Genomic DNA, 23106 nt, shown 5'->3' on the forward strand with positions numbered 1-23106 from the left:
AGTCTCATTTGACTAAAGATAAGCTAGACAGATAGATATGTTTTTGAACTAGTTTCGACAATTTTTGCATTAAAAAATTGATTGAAAATCATAAAAAAATTATTTTATTTAATATTTTATAAAATTTTATAACTATCAGTTCACTAGTATGTTTGAAAAAAAAAATACTCAAAATATTAAGAACTATATGTAACATTTATTTATTATTTTTTAACAACACATGTAAACCAAAACAAACCCATTAAATTTGATAAGCCTTTACATATAATCCATGTAGCAGTTAACATAATTTGTCAATTAGTCTAAAATTATTTTATAACCAATAATAATAATTATAAATATTAATATAAATCAATAATAGATGATACATGAATAATGTTAAAATGTTATAAGAAAATAAATAATATTAAAATGTTATAAGAAAATATCGTAAAAGGATCATTATTTTATATATATATATATATATTACGAACAGATACAGTGATCTCATGACGCAGATTTATCAGAAAAAATGCATAAACAGAGAGCAGAGAGATGGGTGAGTGGTGAAGCATATTCCTCGATTCCTTCGCCAGAGTCACCTTCCACGTGAAAAGAGATGAATGAAGGTGTACCAAATAGGATTATTCATAACTATTTAATGTGGCATAAATTTATTTCTTTTTTCATTTTATTTTCTGATTTAGATATAATATTAGTAAATATTATTATTTTTAAATTTGAAACTTTTATCATGGTTTTATTTTTTTAAAAAGTCTCAAAAATGAAAAAAAAATATATATTCAAACTGTCTTTAATTTCATGAGATTAATGGACATTCAAAATATATATTCCAACTTATACTGTGTAAAAAAATGAATAACTCATTCAAATATAATGTATATCCACATTATACTGTGTAAAAAATTGAATAACTCATAAAAATTATTAAATTTAACATAAATTACTAAAATTGAAATCTGAAAATAAAAATCAACATTAAACTAAAAAGTATCTAAGCCTTTAATTAAAAACATGTGTTTAAGTTAAATTTTATTAAATGTTTAAAAACATGGCACCAAAATAAATTAGAACAAATAAAATATGAATATTTAGCCTGTATATTATGAAAATACACCAAAAGTAATCTACAAAATTCAAACCATCCCAGTAAAATTGGGGATTTGGTATCAGTTTTGATTCAATACAGCTATTTTGATATAATTTATATTCTTTAAACTGCAAAGGACAAGTGTTGGAAGACTCAACATGTGTGATATCAAACTTGGATCTATACAATATGTTGATTTGTATAAATAATAATATTTTGACAACATTTTTTTATAACATTTTACGTATTATTATGTGATTGATCTTGATGTTTATGATTATTATTATTGATTGTGGAGTAATTTTGAACTAATCATTTAGTAACACGTGAAATTATATTAAAATATTATTAGAAAAATGTTGTGAAAATCAAAGCTTGTTTTCATGTGCATGTAAATGCCATATATATAGTTGTACTGGTATTTGATACAATACATACATAGCTAATTAATTATCTCTTGCTTTTGTCAATTAACATTAGTCATTGCAACCATGTGTGTGAGGCTACTTTTTCTTGCATTTAATTCTCACTAACTAATAGTTAGAAGGTCCAATTTTCACCAATTCATTTATAATCATTGAATGTAGAACATTGACAATCCTACCAAATGGTTAACCATGTTATCAGAGATATTATCTTCAAAATATATAATTAATTTGCTTTAAATTAAATTAAATTAAATATAATATTTTATTATTAAGTTAAGAAACATATAAATAAAAAGTTAATTGTTCAAATTTTATTTTAAAACAAAATAATTATATTTTTAAAACACTTTTCCTTTTTTTAAAGTAATTGTCTATCTATTTATATAAATAATTTTATCTTACAAATTTTGGATTCGAAAGTAATGCTTTTATTAAAATAAAGATAAATATCACTTTTGAGTAGGTGTGAGTTTATTATATTAATTCAAAAACATGACCATATATTTCAATTTTTTATTAAAATATTTTATGTAGAAGTTTTTTCTTTTATTTTGATGACAGTGAAATCAAAAGCTTAAATTTGATTGAATTTATAAAGAATAGATAAATTAATGAATAAATTTTTTTTTATTGAAAATCAACAGTTTATAATATATAATTCATTAATGTCTATTTGTTATGTCATCTCTCATTCAACTCTTTCATTAAAAGAAACAAACAACTGTACCTGAAGTGGGACAAGTACCTGAAATAACAATGTCCCAAAATTAACTTCCTTATATTAAATAATTTATAGTCTTTATATTCACAGAAATCTACATTAATTTCTCACCGAAAAACATTTCAATTTCAATTTAATCATTTTTTCTTGCAAGTGTTATGGGTATATTCTTATTTTTCATAGAAAAATGTGAAAATGTGTCCTTTAATAGTCCATTAATGAAAATATAATTATTATTGATACATTTCCATATATAAATAACAAATTAAAAGAGAATAGACCACACCCTGATAATTAAAATCTTTAAAGAAATAAAAGTGAATTTATATAAATTTATAAACTTGTGTGTAAGGGCACATTGTTACATTATTTGACATAACTTCTTATAATAGAAAAATAGATAACATAGTGTCCAATGAGTGTATAAGGTGGCAGAGTATTTTTTTTTTCCTATTTTTTTTAAAACCTTGAAAAGTTCAGAATCCCAAAGAAAGAAAGAGAAACAAGAATTTACTCAAGTTAGCACTTTTCTCAACAAGGCAAAAGTCAAACAATCATGTGTAAGTCTTCTCTCTTTTCTGCTTTTCCAAGTCACAATTTTCACATTTACCAGTCTCAAAGATAGTACATGAACTAGGTAGGTTTGTCCCAATCTTAAATGACTGAAGAACAGCTCTATCAAGTTTATATCTTTATGCTTTCTGCAATAATCTTTATTCTTTGCTGCACAGATAATGCAGACAAAGACGGTGAATGAAAAATTTGACTTGTCAAAAATAGTCTTTTCCCTCTGTCTTCATTTATCTGCACACATTTGAATGTTGTACCACATGTGAACACAATCCTTGAAATTTCTCAAAGTGAATGGAAACAAATTTTCACAGCAACCTGCTTTTAAAATTACAAGATTTTTCATGATTAAAAATGACAGAACAAATAGACAACCTTCAATACTGTTACAAGGTGGTCTTGATAACATCTAAAAATGGTCGGGCCTAAATTTCAGACAATTTTAACAGCAAATCAAAAGTTTAAGATGCATTAAACAACACTGTTGTGAGTGCTTGTATAGTATTTTTAATATCTTAATCAAGGTTCAAACAGAGTCCTGCAAGCAATTGTTTAAAGTTACAAGTTGGTTACTGGGTCAGATATTCATGATTAAATAAATGTCCTTTGGCCATATGCTCACGGATCAGAGAATCTTAATCTTTCTATGCTCTCTTTCCAACTTTTCTTCTGCACCATTGACAGAAAAACTGTCTCACACACTCAAACTCATGTTCATCTAATATCATAATTTATAGTACCATGTGTGACGTGTGTTTTCACTGTGTCTTTTAACATTTTGCCCTCAATATCCGCAGAAAACGGTAGCTAGATTCATGTTCGCAATTAATTAGGCCACCCCCACCGACCCTTTCCCACACTTCTTCACACTATCAATCTCACACCAATAATTTTTCACACAATCTATTACACCTTGAGAAACTGAAATAAGGAAGAAAAACATTGAATCAGAACTGAAAAAACTACCACTTCCCATCACAAGTTTGCTGCATTGTTACACTTACTTTGATTGATACTGGTGTTTTGCACACACAAGTTCGTTTCTTTCGAGGTGGGTGAAATTGCAAATGTGCAATGTCTCCTTCACTGTTGCCTCTTCGCTGGGAGAGCACCGGAGAACAGTGGTGGTACGCTTCTCCGATCGATTGCGCCGCCGCGAACGGCCACTACGATCTGGTGGTGGAACTTCTCCACCTCGACGCCAACCTCCTCATTAAGCTCACTTCCCTCCGCAGAATTCGGCGCCTCGAAACAGTGTGGGACGACGAGGAACACTTCGAGGACGTCGCGAAATGTCGCTCGCAGGTTGCGAGGAGCCTCATGTTGGAATGCGAGACGGGAAGAGGAACCAACTCTCTCATTCGCGCCGGGTACGGCGGGTGGCTCCTCTACACCGCCGCCTCTGCCGGTGACGTGGATTTCGTCCGGGAACTATTGGGGAGGAACCCTGCGCTTGTATTGGGAGAAGGAGAGTATGGAGTGACTGATATACTGTATGCTGCTGCGAGGAGCAATAACTGTGAGGTGTTTGAGGTTGTGTTTCGTTCTGCTCTCTCGCCGCCGGCGCAGATGGAAGAGGTTTACGAGAGGGATATGACGAATAGGGCGGTTCATGCTGCTGCGAGAGGAGGGAACTGGGAGATGCTGAAACAGCTTGTGGAAGAGGGTTGTGGCGTTTTGGGGTTTAGAGATGCTCAAGGTTGCACCGTTTTGCATACTGCAGCTGCCAGAGGACAGGTTCAGGTGAGGAATTTGGTTACTCTACAAAACATAGACACAGTACCATAAACTTTTCTAGTTTTTGGAGATAATCAGAATTATAATTTCATCTTATTAATTGTCTTCACATGTTACCGAGGTCAAATTTTAAATCTGATCGAAGAATGGTAATGATACTTTGCTCTTTCAGGTGAATTTATCAAGCATTGTGCTCTTTTTCTTTAAGATTATTCTCATTCCCTTAGACAAAATTTTGATGCAGATTTGTAGATGTTTATGTCAAAGAGGAGAGTTAGAGATTTATTTTGGTGATTTGTAAGATAAATGTTTCCAGAAATGTTAATATAAAGTAACTAGAAATGTTTTGTGGAACTGTATCTCAGTTTTATCTTCTGTTTAACACCTGCAACAAAAATGTTTTCAGCGACCCTTATTTTGATCATTTTAATGATGCAGGTGGTGAGAAATCTACTTGCATCATTCGATGTTGTAAACTTAACAGATGATCAAGGGAACACAGCGTTACATGTAGCATCTTACGGGGGTCACTTATCTGTGGTGGAGATTCTGATTCTTGCATCTCCTTCGTTAGCATTGTTAACCAACCACTATGGAGATACTTTTCTTCATATGGCAGTGGCTGGTTTAAGAAGTCCCGGTTTCCGTAGACTGGACAAACATGCTGAACTCTTGAAGCAATTGGTTTGTGGAAAGATTGTGAACTTACAGAACATCATCAATGTCAAGAACAATGATGGAAGAACGGTTCTTCATGTGTCAGTGATTGATAATGTTCAATGCGAGCTAGTGGAACTGTTGATGTCTGTGCCATCAATTGATCTGAACATTTGTGATGCTGATGGGATGACCCCTTTGGATCTTCTAAAACAAAGACCAAAATCAGCATCTTCTGATATTTTAATCAAGATGATAATTTCCTCTGGAGGGGTCTCTGATGGTCGAAATGCTATAGCAGAAAATGCACTTTGCACTCATCACAAAGCTCATGTCATTGGAGGGAGTCCTGGCACTTCGTTTAGAATACCAGATGCTGAGATATTCCTGTACACTGGAATTGAGAATTCATCAGATGCTAATTATGATCAAGCAAGTGTGGAATCATATTCCCGTTCAAACGAACCAAGCAATTCTGACTCCGAAAATTCTCCACACACCAAGAAGTATGATAATTCTGCTAATCGTGCTGTAAGGCGTTCGAAGTTTCGTCTCAGGTGGCCTAAAAGAAAAGAGACAAAAGCAGCTGCATCAGAATTAGAAGATGACGATTCTCTTGATCCTTTTAGTTCAAGTAGAAACTTGGAAGATTTTCCAATTCCATTGCGGCAAAGATACTCACAACCATGCTCCCTCCCAAAGAACAAAAGAACAACTTCTCTTCCAAGTCCAACCTCCAAAGTGAAATTCAGTGCTGGTCTGATGCAAGGTGTGATTGAAGCAAAACCACATTTTTCTCATTCAACTCCAAGTCCTTTCCGAGAATTATCTGTGGCTTCTCTTTCTTCCATCAAGAAACAAAAGGGTACTGATATAAAGGGACCCTCTTGCTCTGATCCACCATTGGAGGACAGAGAACTTCTGTTGAACTACAAACATTGTTCCCTCAATAAAAAATTGATGAATGGATATTTTTCCTTTGGGGCACAAGGCTTGGCTGTTGAAAATTCCAATAGCTGTGCAAAGTCAAACAGGAGTTACAAGCGTTTGAGTTCCATAGTTGCCTGAGGATTATGATCAGTTAATTTTGGTCAGAAGATGAAAATAAAATATTACTATTGATCTTGTAATGACAAGTTTGTAAAGATTAGTGCAAAAATATGCACATAGGTGGTGATGATATCTGAAATGTTTGGCGTACAGTACAAAAATAACCACCACATCCATAGTTGGTGCTTGTTTGCTTCTTGTGGGACACATGTTATCTGTTCTGTATCTTCTTACAGCAATTTTTTTGTAATCTGTTATTGTACTCTTTTCAAGGTCTAACACATTCAGATTACATGACTGACAATAAAATACAAGTGTAATACTCAAATTTTCATTCAATAATACTCTGATAATGAAAATGTACATGAAAATGTACAAATTCTAAGTAAACTATGTTAAGAATTCCTTATAAGTTGGAACCCGATTAGTAAGATAAACACTACATAAATTAAAAGAAATATAAATTTATTATTTTAAAATTTTAGATTAAAAGCAGTGTTATAGTTTCTTATACGAATTTGCTTACTCTCAATTAATTAAATTAGTTAGCTTTGACATTTTCATAGTTTTGCCAACCACACCTATGTTATTGATGATGGAGATATTGGTCATTACAGTTTATTTTTTCGTGAAACATAATCTGATTATTACTTGGAAATAATAATAGGTTTTTTAGAGTGTTTAGTTTCTTGTAGGTTGTTAAACTTAAAAATAGTTTATTTTAAGTACTTCCACAGGCATAAAACACGAAAAAGTGTGTTGCATGAATAAAAAGTCTTTTTGACCCATTGTTAGTTTTTAAGGTTGCATTGTAACAGAAAACTCGTTGAAATTCTTAAAATCAAGTAAAAGTTATTTGACTTCTAATGTTTTAATGCGATCATAATAAATTAATATTATTTTTTGATAAAAATAATAAATATAGTGAATTTAAGTTAATTAGATCGTTTAATTTTATATTAAAATTTAATAACTAAAAATATATTTAACTCATTATTAAAATATTTTTAATTTATTAAATAATTTATTTTAACTTTTTCTGATTTTTTATTTTTAACTTATTTTAAAGATATATATTTAATTATTTTTTTAAATCATTTAACATTTATATCATTACTTTCTTATGATTTTTAATTGCTATCTTCCATTACAATTAATAAAGGTGAGATTGACCGAAAATAAACATTAATTTAAAGAAATCATAACATGTATTCTTCCAAACTGTCTAGATGAGAATAAAATATTTCTATTAAGAATAAAAAATTATAAAAAACATGCATTAATTTTTAAAATTTCTGCTTGTCACCTAAATACGATGTTCAATCAAATTTCCTTCTGTTAAAATATTTCACACCTTTTTTCCTCTTTTGTCCGACAGTTTTTGAGAATGCTTATTTATGATAGTAATTGTCAGTTGAAATTATATATGTTTGATTTTCTTAAGTAAAGTTTAATATTTATTATCTTTTTTAATGAAAAACTTTAATTCTGAAAATTAGTCTGTTTTATTCGGAATGACATTTTATAAACCGTGACAAAGCCGCGCTATTTCGTCCGCGTTATGAAGGGCATAATCGGAATATAATAAAGACAATCTTTATATACTTAACCGGCAAAGTTCCCGCCATATTTCTCTTACTTCTAAAGTGAGAGAAACCCTAGAGAGAAAGAGCGCAATGGAGGAAGAAATCAAATCCGAATTCAAAAGCAGCGGTTTCGACATCGAAGACGAACAAGAAATTCTCAGAAAATGTAAGCGATTTTTCGATTTGTCTAGTGTTCATGTGCAAAAGTTTATCGGTTAATCTTCTGAGATGCGTAGGTGTCACTTTCTGCACCAACTACAGTTTCACTCCTTCTAAACTCGTCTCAAGATGGGAAGTTTATTATCTCAATAGGTTTGCGTCTTCTTCTACTGTTTTCATTTAGTATTTTCACTAATTATTATTTATTCCGTCGTAGTTTATTGATTGTTTAGTCTACAAGAAGGCGTACTCTGTTATCCACGTTAGGTTGCTAAACGGAAACTATGATGCATCGTTTGTTTGATATGAAATAAACCTTTTAAAGAAAAGGTGTATTGCTCGAAACACTTCTGTTCCTCTTATGAAAAAATATAAAAATATAAATTAGAAAAAAAAAAAAAAAACATCGGAGTTAGTTATGAGAGGAAATGTTAATAGGTGTTTTGGTTTGTTAGGTATTTCGTAGTTTGAGATGTGCATTACAAAGAACTGCGTTAGGTCATGTGCTCTAACTGAGATTTTTTTTTTCTTTTTTAATTTGAGTTTCTCAATGTTTTAATAATTTTAGGCGTTGATTTAATGATTCGGTCTGGAAGATAGGCGTTATCCTTTGGTAGATAGTTTACAGTTTGAATTTAGTTGGTTGTTTTTGACAGACAGCTGAATGAACCAGTTGTAGAGAGTGCCGAGATTGATGGCTTTCTGTTGCAGCTGCAAAATGAGAAGAAAGAGGACAGTGTAAAAGAAAGGGGAGAAGGTGGCTTGCATATGTACTCTATCGGAGATGTAGAAATGTAAGCATCTCCTACGATTTTGTATTGATGTCCATGGTTTTCTGGTGCTTTGTGCTTGAATTGTTTCTATTGGTCTGCCTGAGTATCTTAACGATTGAATCAAGGGCAATTTTATTGCCAAACAAGAAATTCCAAGCTCGGTGAAATGAAAAAGTGCACATAAATAAAAAAAGATAATTTATGTACCTCCATTAATATGTATTTATGAGGTGCTTCTCACTTGATTTTTAGTGACTTTTGATTTTTTAAAATTTAATTTCATTATTATTGAAGTTCAAGATAAGTGATTCATGTTTGAAACTATTGTCTCAAAAGCAAGATTGTGGTAAGATTCAGTGTAAAATTTTCAACTAAACTCAAGCCACATATAGTTACCTTTTCTCGTACTTACTTTTTAAGGCATAATCACGATGTGATTTCTTTTTACAGGTCAAACGTCTATGATTGATTCTCTCTAAACCTTCCCAACCTATTTTCAAGTATACTATAAATGGTGTTTGAATTTGCCTTCCTGTATATCACATCATAATTGCAGACGAAAATGATCTTTTGACCTCATATTTTCAAACTTCAATTTGTTGTCAACCAGCTTCCCTTTTTTCCTTGGACTTGTGTTTGATATTTTCTCTACCTTTTTTTAAATATAAAGGCACATGCGTTTTGGGATATAATATCTTGTTCACTGGTTCAATTGGTGTTTGTTTTTCTCTATATCCTGTATGGTTATGTAATAGTTGACGGGGCTGGAAGAACTGCTTGATGTTAGTTAAGAAATCATTTTATGCAGGCACTTAAATAATGATGATGATACAAAGGACGATACTCCTGGAACTCCAATAAATCACCATCATGATCTTTTATCTCCTTCAACTGATCCAATATCTTTAATGTATGAGAATGTTTTATCTTCTGGGAAAGCATCAAAATCAAAACTAATAACACCCTTTTCAAAGCGAACAGATAGGTTTTCAGTGAAATTTAGCATCAACACTCTCCCTAGTGTAGAGAATAGGAAGCAGGAACCTCGTCACGAGTATACCGAGAATGATGAAGATGATGTTGTCAGAAGAGTTCCACAACGTGAAAGGTGTTCATTGGTCATTCATGGATCAGGACTCAAACCGTGTTGTAAATTCATGTATGATAGAATGGAGGATAGGGTATGTGATGTATAGTATGACTCCTAACTAAATCATTACCATTTTACACTATTTCTTTTTTTGAAGTCTGATTATTTTTATTTAGCTTAATGCAATAGAAAACCGAATTAGAAAACATACAAGGGCATTTGTAGCTTCTGGTCTCTATGAAGAACCAACAGACCCCACATCTGCTTCACAGGTAAATATAATACTTCCCTTTCTGTCCCATGCACACTGAAATTTGAAGGCAAAATTATGTTTTGTCATGGCTATACACCAACATTTTGAAACACCAAAATTTAATTATGACTCTTGGATAAAAAGATTGTTATGATTTTTTTCTTTTCTTAACCTGGGCATCAGATTTGATAATCTGATCTGTGACTGCATTGAATGATCTTTGAATGTGTGTAGATTGTCTAATAATTTGAATTTATGTTATTTATCAGAGGAGCATTTTTGCTGTTGGCATGATTTGTTGTGATGCTGAAGGACGTTTAAATGAGAAGTCAGTCATGCTGCAGAGCAGGTAATAGTCTCCATGTGCCATCAATACACATGTATCTGTGATCTCATCCGAGCATCAGACTGATATGCTGTTTGCCGGTGTGTTGGATTTCCTTTATAAACATGTAACGAACATTCACAATATCAAAGTCAGACTATTCAACTTGACTAGAGCTTTTGCTAATGAGTGGAATGCTGTGATACAATTCTTAACAATTTGTGACCCATTATTTATTTAGGGAAATAATGGGAGATTTTAGGTTAAATCCTATATGGCATTGACTGTTTAAGGGCAACATTACATTATATTTTTGTCTTTTCAATTATATCTATCATACATGGGTCTGTTTTCTAATAACTTGGCAGTATTGAGCATTCTGGAGGGGAATGTGTTCGCCTTGACTTGCAACGTTTAAACCATTATTCAATTTTTCCTGGCCAGGTTAGTAATGTAAATTTGATGGGTTAAAACCCTGGTTTTAAATGTGCAAATATAGCATATTTACAGGTTATAAATGGAAGATTTATGTTGATAGGTAGTTGGTATTGGAGGACATAATCCTAGTGGGCATTGCTTTATTGCATCTAAATTGGTGGATTCTATACCTATAATATCTGTTGCTGATGAGAATTTGAATCCTCTGAAGAAGCAAGCTATTGATAAGGAGAGTCAGTCTACTGATACGATTTATAAACAGAGAGAGTTATCGATGGTTTGTATAATGCATCTCCTTTATATTGTGCTATAGATTTCATTTTGATGAATTGTCAGAATATTTTTTAACTTTTGCTTTTACAGTTTTAACAATGACATTTTTTCTAAGGAATGGTCATAACTCATACGGCATTCATGTGGCACATGTAATATTGTATCCATTCCTACAAGTGACAGTTGAGATATAGATTTTGAAAGAAATTACAGTCTCAAATACTCTTGCTTGAGATACATCTTGCATTTCTGGTAGTATTTTATCATTTACGCTTGCTTGTGGTGCTTAACAGATTATTGCCGCTGGTCCCTTTACTACGACAGACAATTTATTGTTTGAGCCTCTTACAGAACTGCTGCAATATGCAAAACGAAGACCACCACAGTTGCTTGTATTGGTAAACACCTCCTATACTGCAATCCGCATATTTTTATCATAATTATTTTATTTTGCCTTTGACAATATGTGCTAGATCCTTTAAGCATGAAAACTTGGTGATGTTGACAAGTGGGTTTTGTCTCAGCTGGGACCATTTGTGGATTCTGAGCTCCCAGATATTAAGAAAGGAACCGTAGACAGGAGTTTTGATGAAATATTTCATTTTGAAATCGTGAGGAAGGTAATTTAGAGGAAATGATCTTTTTTTGGATTTTTTTTTCATTTTTCTTACTCCTGTGGGCTACTTGCCATTTCCAGTTGGAAGATTATGTAGAGCGCGTGGGTTCTGGAACACGTGTTGTTCTTGTTCCATCTATACGGGATGCTAACCATGATTTTGTGTTTCCTCAGGTATTTGATTAATTGGACCAATTAGGATGTAAAGATTTTTGTTTCTCTTAGTGTATTGTTTAACCGGATCTGAAATATTATTTAATAATTTGTTTTTGTAGCCCGCACTGGAAATCAATTTATCTGATTTCAAATCTCAGGTATGATCATTACATAAAAAGAAACGGCATAATGGTTTTAAACACTTAAGAATTAAACTTCAGAACTGTTCCTTGAACTAGCAGAATATCGTTCAGCAATGGTTCAGTTTGGCTATGATGCTTACATAATTATTTTTTTCAGATAGTCAGTCTCGCTAATCCTGGAATCTTTGAGGCAAATGAGGTATTGTATCGGGGTCTCATTTTCGACTTACCCTTGTTGCTTTCTCAAGTTCTGTAATATACGTCATGGATTTTGTGTAAATGAAACCTTTACTTTAAGATTCAGTGACTTCTGGTTTCAACCTTGTGTTACATCTATGTTCAAAAAAGATCTTGTAGGTTTTTTCTTGCCAGTTGCTGATTTTCTTTTAAACTTAAACAAAAAAGTTAAGTCACAGGTTGAGCAAGTGAGAGATTATTGATCAAGAATTGGCTTTCAGGTTAAGGTTGGTTGCTGCACCGTGGATGTTCTCAAGCAAATCAGCGGAGAAGAGATATCACGAACTGCAGCAGATGGAAAACCAATTGATCGTATGAGTAGACTTGCAAACCATATCCTCAACCAACAAAGGTAATACTTTTTATATCTTGTGATTTATTTTGGTTGATGTTGGGTTCAGGAAATATCAGAAACAACTAATGCCCTTCAATTTTTGAGTCAGCTTCTATCCACTTTACCCACCCGCAGAAAGTGTCCCCTTGGACTTTTCGCTTGCTCCAGAAGCCCTTAAACTTTCATTGGTTCCGGACGTACTTATCCTACCTTCAGACATCAAGCACTTTGTCAAGGTAAAAAAAAGTCTTCACCTCATTAGATGTATCAGTTTCATCAAACCCCAAATAAGCCGGTAGTTTTGGTTACTATTTAATGATAAAAAGTTCAGAAATAAACTCTCCACCCTGCAGGTACTTAGCAGCGAAAGTGAAGGCATAAATAACACGAAATGCATAGCTGTCAATCCGGGTAGACTAGCCAAGGGAGAAGGAGGGGGAACTTTTGTCGAGCTTGATTATGGTGGGGGTTCCAATCTAATTAACGCTTCAATTGTTGGCATATGATGATGAAGATTCGTTTTGTTAAGGTAACCACTGAATTAACCTGCATGACGTTAGTTATTTTGTTGAATCGAAACAGTAAAAATGTGTCCTCTACAAACCACACCGGCCAGACCACCCGTTTAATTAATCATATTTATTACTTTAGAAAATTTTATTTTTTTTGTATGTACACTAATCATATTTCACTTGTCATTTTACAAGATATATATTATATTATATTCAGTTTTATACTACAATTTTAATAATTTAATTAGGGAATCTAGTTGTGCACCTTGTAAACTTATTTGTCTTTAGATTATAATGTCTTAAAACGAGGAACACAATTTGAATTACCTTCGTTATAAAAATTAAGCAATAAAGTTTAGGTGTTTTTTTACACAATTAGATAGTTGATTCATGCGATGAACAAAATAAATATTTAAGATAATATCATATTGAAACGATAAATGTAAAATAGAAACTGTAAAGATTTTTTAAAGACAATGTAATATAATATTTAAGTTTAAGATATAATAAATTATGTCTTAATTATATTAAATTCTGAATAGCTTTCTTGTAAGTATTAGAAATTATATCATACAAGTAATTTCATGTGAAAATTATTATAAATGCATGTGAAAATTTACTCATAATTTTACATATGGATTGTGTAAAATTATGTCGTAATAAGCAACAAATCACTATCTAATATTTGATTCTGCCTTGGTGATAGGACTTCCGCAGTCAGTCATTTAATATTTTTTACTATTCATTCCTGTTGAGTTTCTCTTTGTCTTAAGTTTCAGTTGTCTTGCTTGCAAAATTTTTACGATTCACCATGCAAGCAACTTGTTAGTTAGTAAAAACGGCGTTGTCGAATCTATAAGAACGTGAAGCATTTTTAAAGTCCTATGCTAGTCAAGTCAATTGGAAAATAAATGAATTTGGTTGTGTTCAAGTTTGTTTATAAGCAGATGAACTTCTTTGACCAAAATTTTGGTACTTTTAATATAAAAAAATTACCGTAGGCAGATATAAGTTCGGACATTTCCAGTCGTGAAAATTTTAACTTAATTTTATTTATACTTTTTTATGATCTAAGTAATAAATATAAAACTCATCACTTTATAAAACCGGTGTCTAACTATTGTACTTAAATCGAAGTATAACTTCATAGCTGTAATTAGTATGGTTTTAACTTTAATGAATAAATCAATGTGTAATTTTAATGACATTTTCACATTTTTATTTTTAAATTTTATGTAAATTGGAAAATTATTATGCGATTAAAGTTTTAGATTTTATGCGATAATTTTAATTACATTTCGAGGATGATTACATTTCGAGGATAAGTTTTAGATGCCGATCTTAATTTTTACCTTCAATTATTTCATCACAAATTTGGACACGATGCAAATACCTCAATAAACTTGATAACTTTTTAAAGAAATTTAAAAGTGCTTTCATAAATAACAAATACTTTCTTAAATTTGGTATGTTGAGAATATTTCTAACTTCATACGAAATCTACAAGGATTAGAAATTTAACTATTCTTTCCCTCTAAACTAAAGTTACTTGTGTGAATATAAACATAAAAATTAAAAATTATAATACTTATAATTTATAATCTACAATATTTTTAAACAGAGTCGCATTATAATTCAGCATGTTTCCATAATGGGCAGGTATCTAGTTAATAAACATTGCAGTTTCCGTAATGAACATCCAAGAAAGAAAGAAAAGCTAGGGCAAAAGCGACAGAGTTGCTTATCAGAATTATGCCTATTCCGCGAACATGACCATAAATCCCAAAAGGGAACAAAAGATGCAGAACATCTTGAATTTCACCATGAAGTTCAAATAAGCCTCTACTACGGTAAACTAACTTAAACAAAACTCAGGCAAAGAACAAACTATCACCTTACAGCAGCAGGAGTTTGCAAAAGCTCACGTTGCCAGTGTAAACAGATTGCTGGATTACATCACCATACCTCCATCAATGGTGAAAACCTGCGCCAACCAATTCTAGTCTAAATAAATGTTTTATGTGATAAGTGGAAATGTTAACTCTCCAAAAGAAAAAGGGGAAAAACGTAAACGACGTAAGTTATCCCTAATGCATAACTTGATTTAAAAAAAAAAAAAAGGTTTGGTTAATTTTACTTCCCTATTTTACCTGCCCAGTGATGTAACTAGAAGCTTGATTAAGAGCCAAGAATTCCACCAGTCCGGCAACTTCCTCTGGTTGGCCATATCTTCCTGAATCCAAGTTGAAAACGGCAAGTTAACAAAAAAATTTAACAATTTAGAACCTCCATTAAAGTATTCCCAGTGTTCACCTAATGGGATTGTCTCCAATATCTTTTTCTCAATGTCCTGTCCTAACTTGGCAGTCATGTCAGATGCAATAAACCCGGGAGCAACTGCATTAACCTGGCAAAGGAAACCAGGTTTAAGTTAACTCCGTCAACTGACATTGCAAGCCTTTGATGCTAGAAAGAAAATGCATAGATATGTGGTAAATTACGGTGATGTTTCTGCTAGCGTATTCCTTTGCAACTGTTTTTGTGAGGCCAATTACTCCTGCTTTTGCAGCACTATAATTGGCTTGCCCAACATTGCCAACCAAACCAACAACTGACGCAATATTGACTATCCTTCCCTACAAGAAACAATTTACATGAAAGTGAATATCTTAGTTACCATTAGCTGTCATCTTGCAAGCCATAAAATAAGATAGCGGTAGAATGGATGCTAAAAGCACTAAATTTAAAAAAGGAATCGTTTGAAAAAATATTTTCACTTTAGGTATAATTAATCACTTCACATATTAATGATATTAAAATGATTAATCGGTAACCAGTCATTGAATTAATTAACCACTAGAGCTGTCCATTGAACTTTTTCACCAAGGATTTCTCCAAAAAGAGAATCATAGTAAAAGAACAGTTTAGCGGTATGTCACCTTCTTCTTCTTCATCATAACTTTAGCAGCAGCCTGCAAAAATAAACTAGCTCAGATCCAATTGAAAAGAAGAGAAAAAAAAACCAAGCTTTTGGGTTTGAGACAATGCTTTCTTGATTTATTTATTTAAAAATAATTTCAGAAATGCCTCCCTATTTTCAAATTGCTTGTCATTGTTTCCAAAGATTTATACATAACATTTTAAGCAGGGCTTTTTCAAAAAATATATATTTTACTTACAAATCTTCATAAACAAGTGACATTTTTATAATTATATTATAAAACAGAAAATGATTTCTCAAGCTAAACATGAATTTCACACAAACTCTGATTGAAAACATATTTACCTGTATGCAAAGAAAAACACCAGTTAGATTTAGATCAATAACCTCCTGCCATTGAGATTTCTTCATTCTCATTAATAAACCATCTCTAGTTATTCCTGAAAGACATTATAATATTTATTTGAGAATGACTGGAGAAAAAGAGAGGGAAGGAAGGGGGCTAGCTCAACCACCGGAGCCTTCCAACTTACCTGCATTGTTTATCAATACATCAACTGTTCCCCAAGCATCCACTGCCTGTAGATGTAAAAGTTACGAAGCAGCCAAAGTAGAATAAGGTAAATGTAATGATTCCAGAATATTTGCTCACAGTTTTAATCATAGCCTCCACATCAGCTTCGTTAGAAACATCTCCACCAAATGTAAGAGCTTGCCCACCAAATTCCTCAATCTAAAAGAAGAGAATCAAACAAATAAGACATAATTAAAACAATGTAAAATGCGTAACTAAACAAATCAATGCAATTCAGGCAATCACTCCTTTCTCCTGAGTAAGAGAAAAAAATTAGGCATCCATGTGTTATCGGGGCAATCCTCTAGCACGGCACCACCAACTTATAATCATCATAACAAGCATTTTAGACAACAAAATTGATAATGACTATAATAACAAGTATGCTGATACTGTAGGATATCCGAATCTCAAGTATATCGTTAATGAAGAAAATGAATAATAAAATAATGAAAGTAATCTTATAGGTTCAGACATAGTAAATAACTCTACATTATGGCCCAAAATATGACATCTGCACGAAAGCTATATCACAAACTGCAACTGTGCGCACAAAAAAGTAATCACACAAACTTCAGGAGGAAAATTTCTACCTCCTTGGAAACCTCCTCGGCTTCCTTCGATGACCTTGCATAGTTGACCAGAACCTGCAATACAAGGCCAAGTTACTAAACATCAGGATCCCAAAGCAAATCACGATAGTATTACAGCAATGTAGACAACTTTAAGTTCTTAAAGAAAATTCCATGGAATACTCTATATCGTGACAAAATTTGAAAAAAACAAAAAACAGATTTAACAAGAGAACTGCGTATCCAAAAATCTGGATCTTCAACATTGCGTCACAATCGCCAGAAGCATTTTCTTATGTGTCAAATTTTAAATCTAAAGAAGTTCAACCGACTTAAACTGCACATTATCACTCGTAGTCTCACGCAACTTAAAAAATAGCAAATTCAAAAGCAACAATTTGAAAATGAGATACATATATACATACGTACACTATGTGAAATGCACAAAATATAATCAACAGTCAGTTTCATTTTAGTTTTTTTACGACAGTGAATCGTTCATTATCAGATTACGCTCAACGATAGGCGAAGACGAACCTTGCAACCTGCTTTGCCTAACGACAGTGCAATTGCTCGGCCAATACCTCTGGAAGCTCCAGTCACCACTACAACCGGCGCTTCCACTTTCTGAGTTGCTCCGGTTCCCGCTTCCTCCAGAGTAGCAACCTGCGCCCTCACACCTGCACTTACGCGTATCAAATAATCACCAAAACTGAACACGCGTACATAGTAACGAGTGAAAAGCAAAACGCAAAGAAAAAAACAAATCGGTACCAGAGGATCTAAACGGAGCATTCGATTGGTGACGAAGACCGGAAACGGAACGGTGATTCGTGAGAACCGGAGACCATTGCCGGATCTGACAGACTTTCCGGTTACCAGAGGCGGCAAAGTTGGCGGTTCGAAGAGCGACACAATTGGATCCGGCAATAGAAGCCATGAGTGTTCTTAAAACGCAACGAGAAGCGAAAATGGAAGAAGAAGCCAGAGAGAAAATAAACGTGAAGGAGAGAAAGAAAGCGTGTTGCAGTTTTTAAAACAGATTTAGTTGTGGTTGTTAAGATTAGTGTTTGCGTTGGAAGCTCCGCAGAGAGTGAATGTTGCAAAAGAGAGGGCGATGGTAACGAAGGGAGTGTGGTCTGTGAGAGGGGAGGCTGCAATTACCGTGTGGGCCCGTGTATTAAGAGAGACTACACGAGTGTATAGAGGGTAAAAATGTAAATGAAGGTCTTCTTTATACTTGGAAGCATCGTTTTCGTTGGGGGCGAATTGATACACCATTCACCTAAACTAAACCCGTGTTTGACTCACCAAAACTATGATTAGAGCATACAACAATTTATTTTTTCTTCTTTCTACATAATTTATTTCATTACATGTTTCTATTGGTAATAAAATAAAGGAATCTAGAAGTAATCTCCAAATTTGTGTCCAAGTTTATTTTATTCACATTTGTTATAAAGAAGTAATTGTTACTGTGTCATTCAATTTTATTTCCTTTCAAATTTACAATTTACCTATATTTTACCATTCACTTTTTCTTGTACCATATTTTAGCTTTATATTAATAACATAACCACGTAACTAAATAACAAATGATGATAAAAGGAGGACGCGTAAAAAATTTATGATACATTTAACAATTAAGAAAAATACAAAAAATATAAAAATATATATATAATACTAAAATGTTAAAAAACTTCAACTATAGAATTTATAAAATAATAATAGTTAAGTAGCAAAATATGTAATATAGTTAATAAAAAAATAATAATGAACAGGTCCGTTATGCATTGGGTATTAGTATCTCCCGCGTTGTAATCCATCATAAGGGTTTAATCAAACAAGATTTCTAATGACACATTGATAATAGTCTTCAAAATGTGGAAAAGGGTTTGTTCATGCTTTGGTTGTTTTGGCACAATCTCCCTTGGCTTTAAGGAAAGATCTATTGCATATTACCTAAAGTTGGAAAAGTAAAATAACATGTCAGAGGAAGTCCCTACACTGGATTGTTTTACTGTAATGACTCATGGCCGATAGGAAAAGGAAAAAATTAATCGAAAGAGAGAAACATATTTGAGAAATTGTAAAGCATGCTTAGAAGCAGATTATTTTTATAAATTATTATAATTTATTTATAATATCATGCTATCTCATAAGACTTGAAATAATACATTATTTCATTGATTAATTTATAATGTATTGTTAAAAAATAGTTATGCAAATACAATAAGTAAAAAATATATATATATTATTATTTTAAATTTATTACGAATGCAAGTACAGTTAAACTTACAACTGTAAATTCTAATTTTAAAATGTAAAAAATTAAAAATTCTAAAAGAATTTAGAAAATATTGCCAAATTTTGCGACATCAAAGTTCTTAATATACATTAAAAAGAGTATTTAAGAAATAGAATTTCTTGAAATTTTTATTCAAAATTAACTTCTAATTATTAGCTGAAATTTTTTCAAAATAATTTACTTCTACAGAAAAAGAATTCAGAAGTTAGAACCATTTCTAAAGAGAATTATCTGACTGTTAAAAAAAGTTAAAGTTGATTTTTATATTGAAAAATATACTTTCCTCCGTTTTCATCACTCTAAGTTGAAAATATTTCATTTTTTTAGCCATTTTCCAACTCAAGTAATTTTTGTCACCTAGGAGAATGAGATGTATGTTATATATATATATATATATATATATATATATATATATATATATATATATATATATATATATATATATTTTACTTTCTGTTTGTAAACAGGTTTTATAATTCACATATTTATGTAGGTGATGTAAAAGTCCAGGCTCCAGTAACGATTCATGACTCACCAAAAATAAAAGTGGAGTGCATGATGATGGACAGCATCAATGTTACCTCTTTTCTATCTTTACCATTGCAGCTAGACAACCCTAGCAAAATTTGTATTCAAAACAACTAAAATAACAGATCAGAAAACCGTGATATGTATACAAACTTCTAAATTGTCTAGATCAGATGCAGTCAGAAGCTACAGTTTTAAAAGGTTGTTTACATTGAGACACCAATTAAGCATTCTTTTGTACAGGTTTCTTCGAATTGTTTTTTCGACGAACCTTCACCAAAGCTTTTTGTAAATCCTACAATCAGTAAAAAGAAAAATGATCATTCGAATCATTCATCCTACAGTATTTATCTCAAGAATACATATTCATCATCATAATAAAAATAATAAAGACATATGTCTATGTAATTGCTCAAGCCCAGTTGAACCAAGCCATATACACATAAGCCTAATCAGATAACTCGCGCGAGCCCCCAAAACCGATCGAATGCCTGCTCTAAGACCTCCACCAAGAATAACTTAAAGTACCATTTTGAACTACTCTTGACACAAACTGGTACAGGAATTGGCCTCAATCACAACGCCTAATCCATAGGAAGATTTGGTGTGGCAATACCATCATAATATAAATCCAAGTAGTGAATGAATGTTAAGGTGGCAGGCACAGAAGTAAGAAATGGTGAATTCCACTTAATGGTTTTCAAATTGAGTTTTATTTGGTGTGCTGTTATCTACACTATTAACCAATAAAAAATTTGGTAGGTATGACAGTGTAAATATAAGCTATAAATCAAAAAATGATTAAATAGTAAACCTGTAACAAACCCAAACTATATCTAACTATCTTACAACTTAAAACGAATATAAGCTAGCCTCGTACTTACCCCATCAGGTTCATTTTGAATTGTCCCTCGGGTCCAAAGACCCTCCAAATTGTAGTAAGCTCTGGCCTTTTCATCAAGTGCATGAACTATAACTTTACCTAAACATAAAAAAAAATGAACCAAAAAGGGAAAGCAAGGCATGTTAGAACTATAAATCCAATAATTGAAAGTTTTCATAACATAAAAAGCAATGTTCACCGATCTAGCAAATCATACATCACCAAAAATAATAGACTGATAGAAGGAAAGTGACAGAGAAAAGACCTATTAAACCCTAAAGACTAACAAAGTAATTTTTTCCCCGAAGCCTTGTCAACCAGTATCTGCATATTGGTTTACTAATTTATAACATCACACAACATCTATCGTGTGTGGATGGAATAGACGTCTCTGAAAAAGAAGACCCCATTAAAGATAGTAAACTAGTTCTTCGTAAATATTAATTATTGGAAAGGCCTGTGAATACCTAACATTCCTAAAAGAACAGAACATTTAGCAAAGGCAGTCAAGATGCTAATTCATGACATTGTATCTGTTATCAGCCATTATCACTACTGCAATTTTCTTTACTTGGAGTGTTCTGTTTGGACAAATTTCTTCAAAATGACTTTAAGTGAGAAAAATTAAAAAAGAGAAGGTAAGTTAATTAACTCATTGCACAAAGTAAAAGATAAAAAAAAAAACAAAAACAAAAAGTTATATAAGAACAATTCTACAAATTTGGGTATGTATAAATTAATTTTAACCGAAAAAAACTATCTATTGAAGAAGATTGTCCAAACGACCCCTAATGGATTTTCTAAACTCAAACAAAATGAACACAAAAATGATTACAAAAGCACGAGATACCAGAGTCAATGACTATCCACTTTCCTCCCTCTTCCCCTTCTACACTCGGTAGCACCATTCGTTCAGCTCCTCTCTGTTTCTGTTTGGCCTGGTTAATTACACAAATATACATAAGTCGGAAGAAAAACAAAAATGAAAACCACTTTTGAGTTTCAATCGAAAATCAATAATGCAAATATAGCGATAAAAAGGACGAAGGAAGGAGGGTGTGGTGCCTTGTAAATTAGGGCTTGGGCTATGTTCTTGACGTGCCAGGTGGACCTGCCAGTGGCGAGAACCATGAAATCGGCCCAATCGCAGTACTTGGGAACCGGTATCACCTTAACGTCGTCAGCTTTGATATCCGTCAGAACCTTCTCGGTCTCCGGCAGATCCAGAAGGCAATTACGGCCGTCAACGGCGGACAAAGAACAGAACCCTACCTTCTTCTTCCATGGTTGATGAAGAAGAAGGGCCTCTGAATATCGCAAACACGTTCTAGTTCGAAGAAGCCCCCACATTCCAGTTCCACGCTCAAATCAAACCAGAGCAGTACGAGTGAGTTTGTGAATAACCCTTGGTAACGCGACGACGCCGTTTTCATTTCTAGGTTTTTTTTTCGCTGCCATTAATCTATCCCCATTTGCAATTTTTCTCTGTTGTATTTTGGGTTGAATTTGATTAAAAGCATTAATTAAATCGTTAATACCGTTTTGTTCATATTATAAATTGTGTATTGTAATCTTCTAATTTTTTTTTATGATTCTTTTAATTAAATCGGTAGTAATTTGTTTAGTGGATAATAATGTGATTCAATTATTCAATCTGACATATATATTTTAGCATTCTTATTATTTAAATAGTACCAACTTCAATTTAACATATAATAAATATAGATTCTTTCTAATAAATATAAGCATTACATTCATCAAAATAAATTAAAAGATTTTATTGAATAATTTCAATAAATATTGAGGTCAAAATAATATTAAACCTATTTAAATTCACTAAAATGTTAATTTTTTTTTTCTATTTGTCTACTGTGTGTATATATAGTTTCATAGATGGGATTCTAAGAACTCAGTTTTCAACATTTCCCATACTTGGTCCTTGATGTAGTGGATTGCAGTAAGGGGTGGGCAAACTGCACTATTTGTACTGTACTATAAATCTATTACAATTAACTATAAAATAGTTTAAAAAAACTGAACTGCACTAGAAAATAATTCAAAAAAACTGAACTAAACTATTTTTTAGTTCAGTTAACTACAAAACAATTCAGTTAACTACAATGCACCTTTTTCTAATAAATAAATGTAGTTT

General features: G+C 32.2%; 4 protein-coding genes across 4 annotated transcripts; 2 read left to right on the forward strand and 2 right to left on the reverse strand.

Annotated features, from left to right (window-relative positions):
- The first annotated feature begins 3445 nt into the window (after window positions 1–3445).
- Window positions 3446–6567, forward strand: LOC124842397 (uncharacterized). The gene is made up of 2 exons (XM_088116772.1): window positions 3446–4552; window positions 4985–6567. Exons 1-2 carry the CDS (start codon window positions 3884–3886, stop codon window positions 6269–6271), a joined length of 1956 nt encoding a protein of 651 aa, XP_087972898.1. The 5' UTR covers window positions 3446–3883; the 3' UTR covers window positions 6272–6567.
- Window positions 6568–7869: 1302 nt separating this feature from the next.
- On the forward strand, window positions 7870–13372 carry POLA2 (DNA polymerase alpha 2). The gene is made up of 16 exons (XM_088115251.1): window positions 7870–8005; window positions 8076–8151; window positions 8655–8792; window positions 9580–9952; window positions 10038–10133; window positions 10384–10463; window positions 10808–10883; window positions 10978–11154; window positions 11444–11548; window positions 11675–11770; window positions 11848–11940; window positions 12042–12080; window positions 12223–12264; window positions 12524–12654; window positions 12746–12872; window positions 12990–13372. Exons 1-16 carry the CDS (start codon window positions 7930–7932, stop codon window positions 13140–13142), a joined length of 1878 nt encoding a protein of 625 aa, XP_087971377.1. The 5' UTR covers window positions 7870–7929; the 3' UTR covers window positions 13143–13372.
- Window positions 13373–14771: 1399 nt separating this feature from the next.
- LOC148198201 (NAD(P)-binding Rossmann-fold superfamily protein) lies at window positions 14772–18397 on the reverse strand. The gene is made up of 11 exons (XM_088092033.1): window positions 18010–18397; window positions 17773–17915; window positions 17257–17310; window positions 16742–16822; window positions 16623–16668; window positions 16435–16529; window positions 16088–16120; window positions 15650–15784; window positions 15462–15555; window positions 15299–15381; window positions 14772–15132 (listed from the first exon to the last, which is right to left on the reverse strand). Exons 1-11 carry the CDS (start codon window positions 18173–18175, stop codon window positions 15100–15102), a joined length of 963 nt encoding a protein of 320 aa, XP_087948159.1. The 5' UTR covers window positions 18176–18397; the 3' UTR covers window positions 14772–15099.
- A 1710-nt stretch (window positions 18398–20107) lies between these two features.
- Window positions 20108–22390, reverse strand: LOC148198202 (Lojap-related protein). The gene is made up of 4 exons (XM_088115257.1): window positions 22020–22390; window positions 21805–21892; window positions 20956–21053; window positions 20108–20366 (listed from the first exon to the last, which is right to left on the reverse strand). Exons 1-4 carry the CDS (start codon window positions 22302–22304, stop codon window positions 20295–20297), a joined length of 543 nt encoding a protein of 180 aa, XP_087971383.1. The 5' UTR covers window positions 22305–22390; the 3' UTR covers window positions 20108–20294.
- Window positions 22391–23106: the final 716 nt, after the last annotated feature.

This window comes from Vigna umbellata, chromosome 5 (genome assembly GCF_029865625.1).
Source record: "Vigna umbellata cultivar VRB3 chromosome 5, Vumbellata_1.0, whole genome shotgun sequence".
In the NCBI taxonomy this organism is placed as follows: Eukaryota; Viridiplantae; Streptophyta; class Magnoliopsida; order Fabales; family Fabaceae; genus Vigna; species Vigna umbellata.

Excerpts from the sequence above, each read along its gene's own strand:
- LOC124842397 (XM_088116772.1), top strand. The coding sequence starts at position 3,884 with ATGTCTCCTTCACTGTTGCCTCTTCGCTGGGAGAGCACCGGAGAACAG. Across the intron at positions 4,553-4,984 it reads CTGCCAGAGGACAGGTTCAG|GTGGTGAGAAATCTACTTGC; the intron begins GTGAGGAATTTG and ends TTAATGATGCAG.
- POLA2 (XM_088115251.1), top strand. The coding sequence starts at position 7,930 with ATGGAGGAAGAAATCAAATCCGAATTCAAAAGCAGCGGTTTCGACATC. Across the intron at positions 9,953-10,037 it reads ATGATAGAATGGAGGATAGG|CTTAATGCAATAGAAAACCG; the intron begins GTATGTGATGTA and ends ATTTTTATTTAG. Across the intron at positions 10,464-10,807 it reads TCAGTCATGCTGCAGAGCAG|TATTGAGCATTCTGGAGGGG; the intron begins GTAATAGTCTCC and ends ATAACTTGGCAG.
- LOC148198201 (XM_088092033.1), bottom strand. The coding sequence starts at position 18,175 with ATGGCTTCTATTGCCGGATCCAATTGTGTCGCTCTTCGAACCGCCAAC. Across the intron at positions 17,916-18,009 it reads TGCTCCGTTTAGATCCTCTG|GTGTGAGGGCGCAGGTTGCT; the intron begins GTACCGATTTGT and ends GCGTAAGTGCAG. Across the intron at positions 16,823-17,256 it reads CCGAGGAGGTTTCCAAGGAG|ATTGAGGAATTTGGTGGGCA; the intron begins GTAGAAATTTTC and ends CTCTTCTTTTAG.
- LOC148198202 (XM_088115257.1), bottom strand. The coding sequence starts at position 22,304 with ATGTGGGGGCTTCTTCGAACTAGAACGTGTTTGCGATATTCAGAGGCC. Across the intron at positions 21,893-22,019 it reads CCCAAGCCCTAATTTACAAG|GCCAAACAGAAACAGAGAGG; the intron begins GCACCACACCCT and ends GTAATTAACCAG. Across the intron at positions 20,367-20,955 it reads TTCAAAATGAACCTGATGGG|GATTTACAAAAAGCTTTGGT; the intron begins GTAAGTACGAGG and ends TACTGATTGTAG.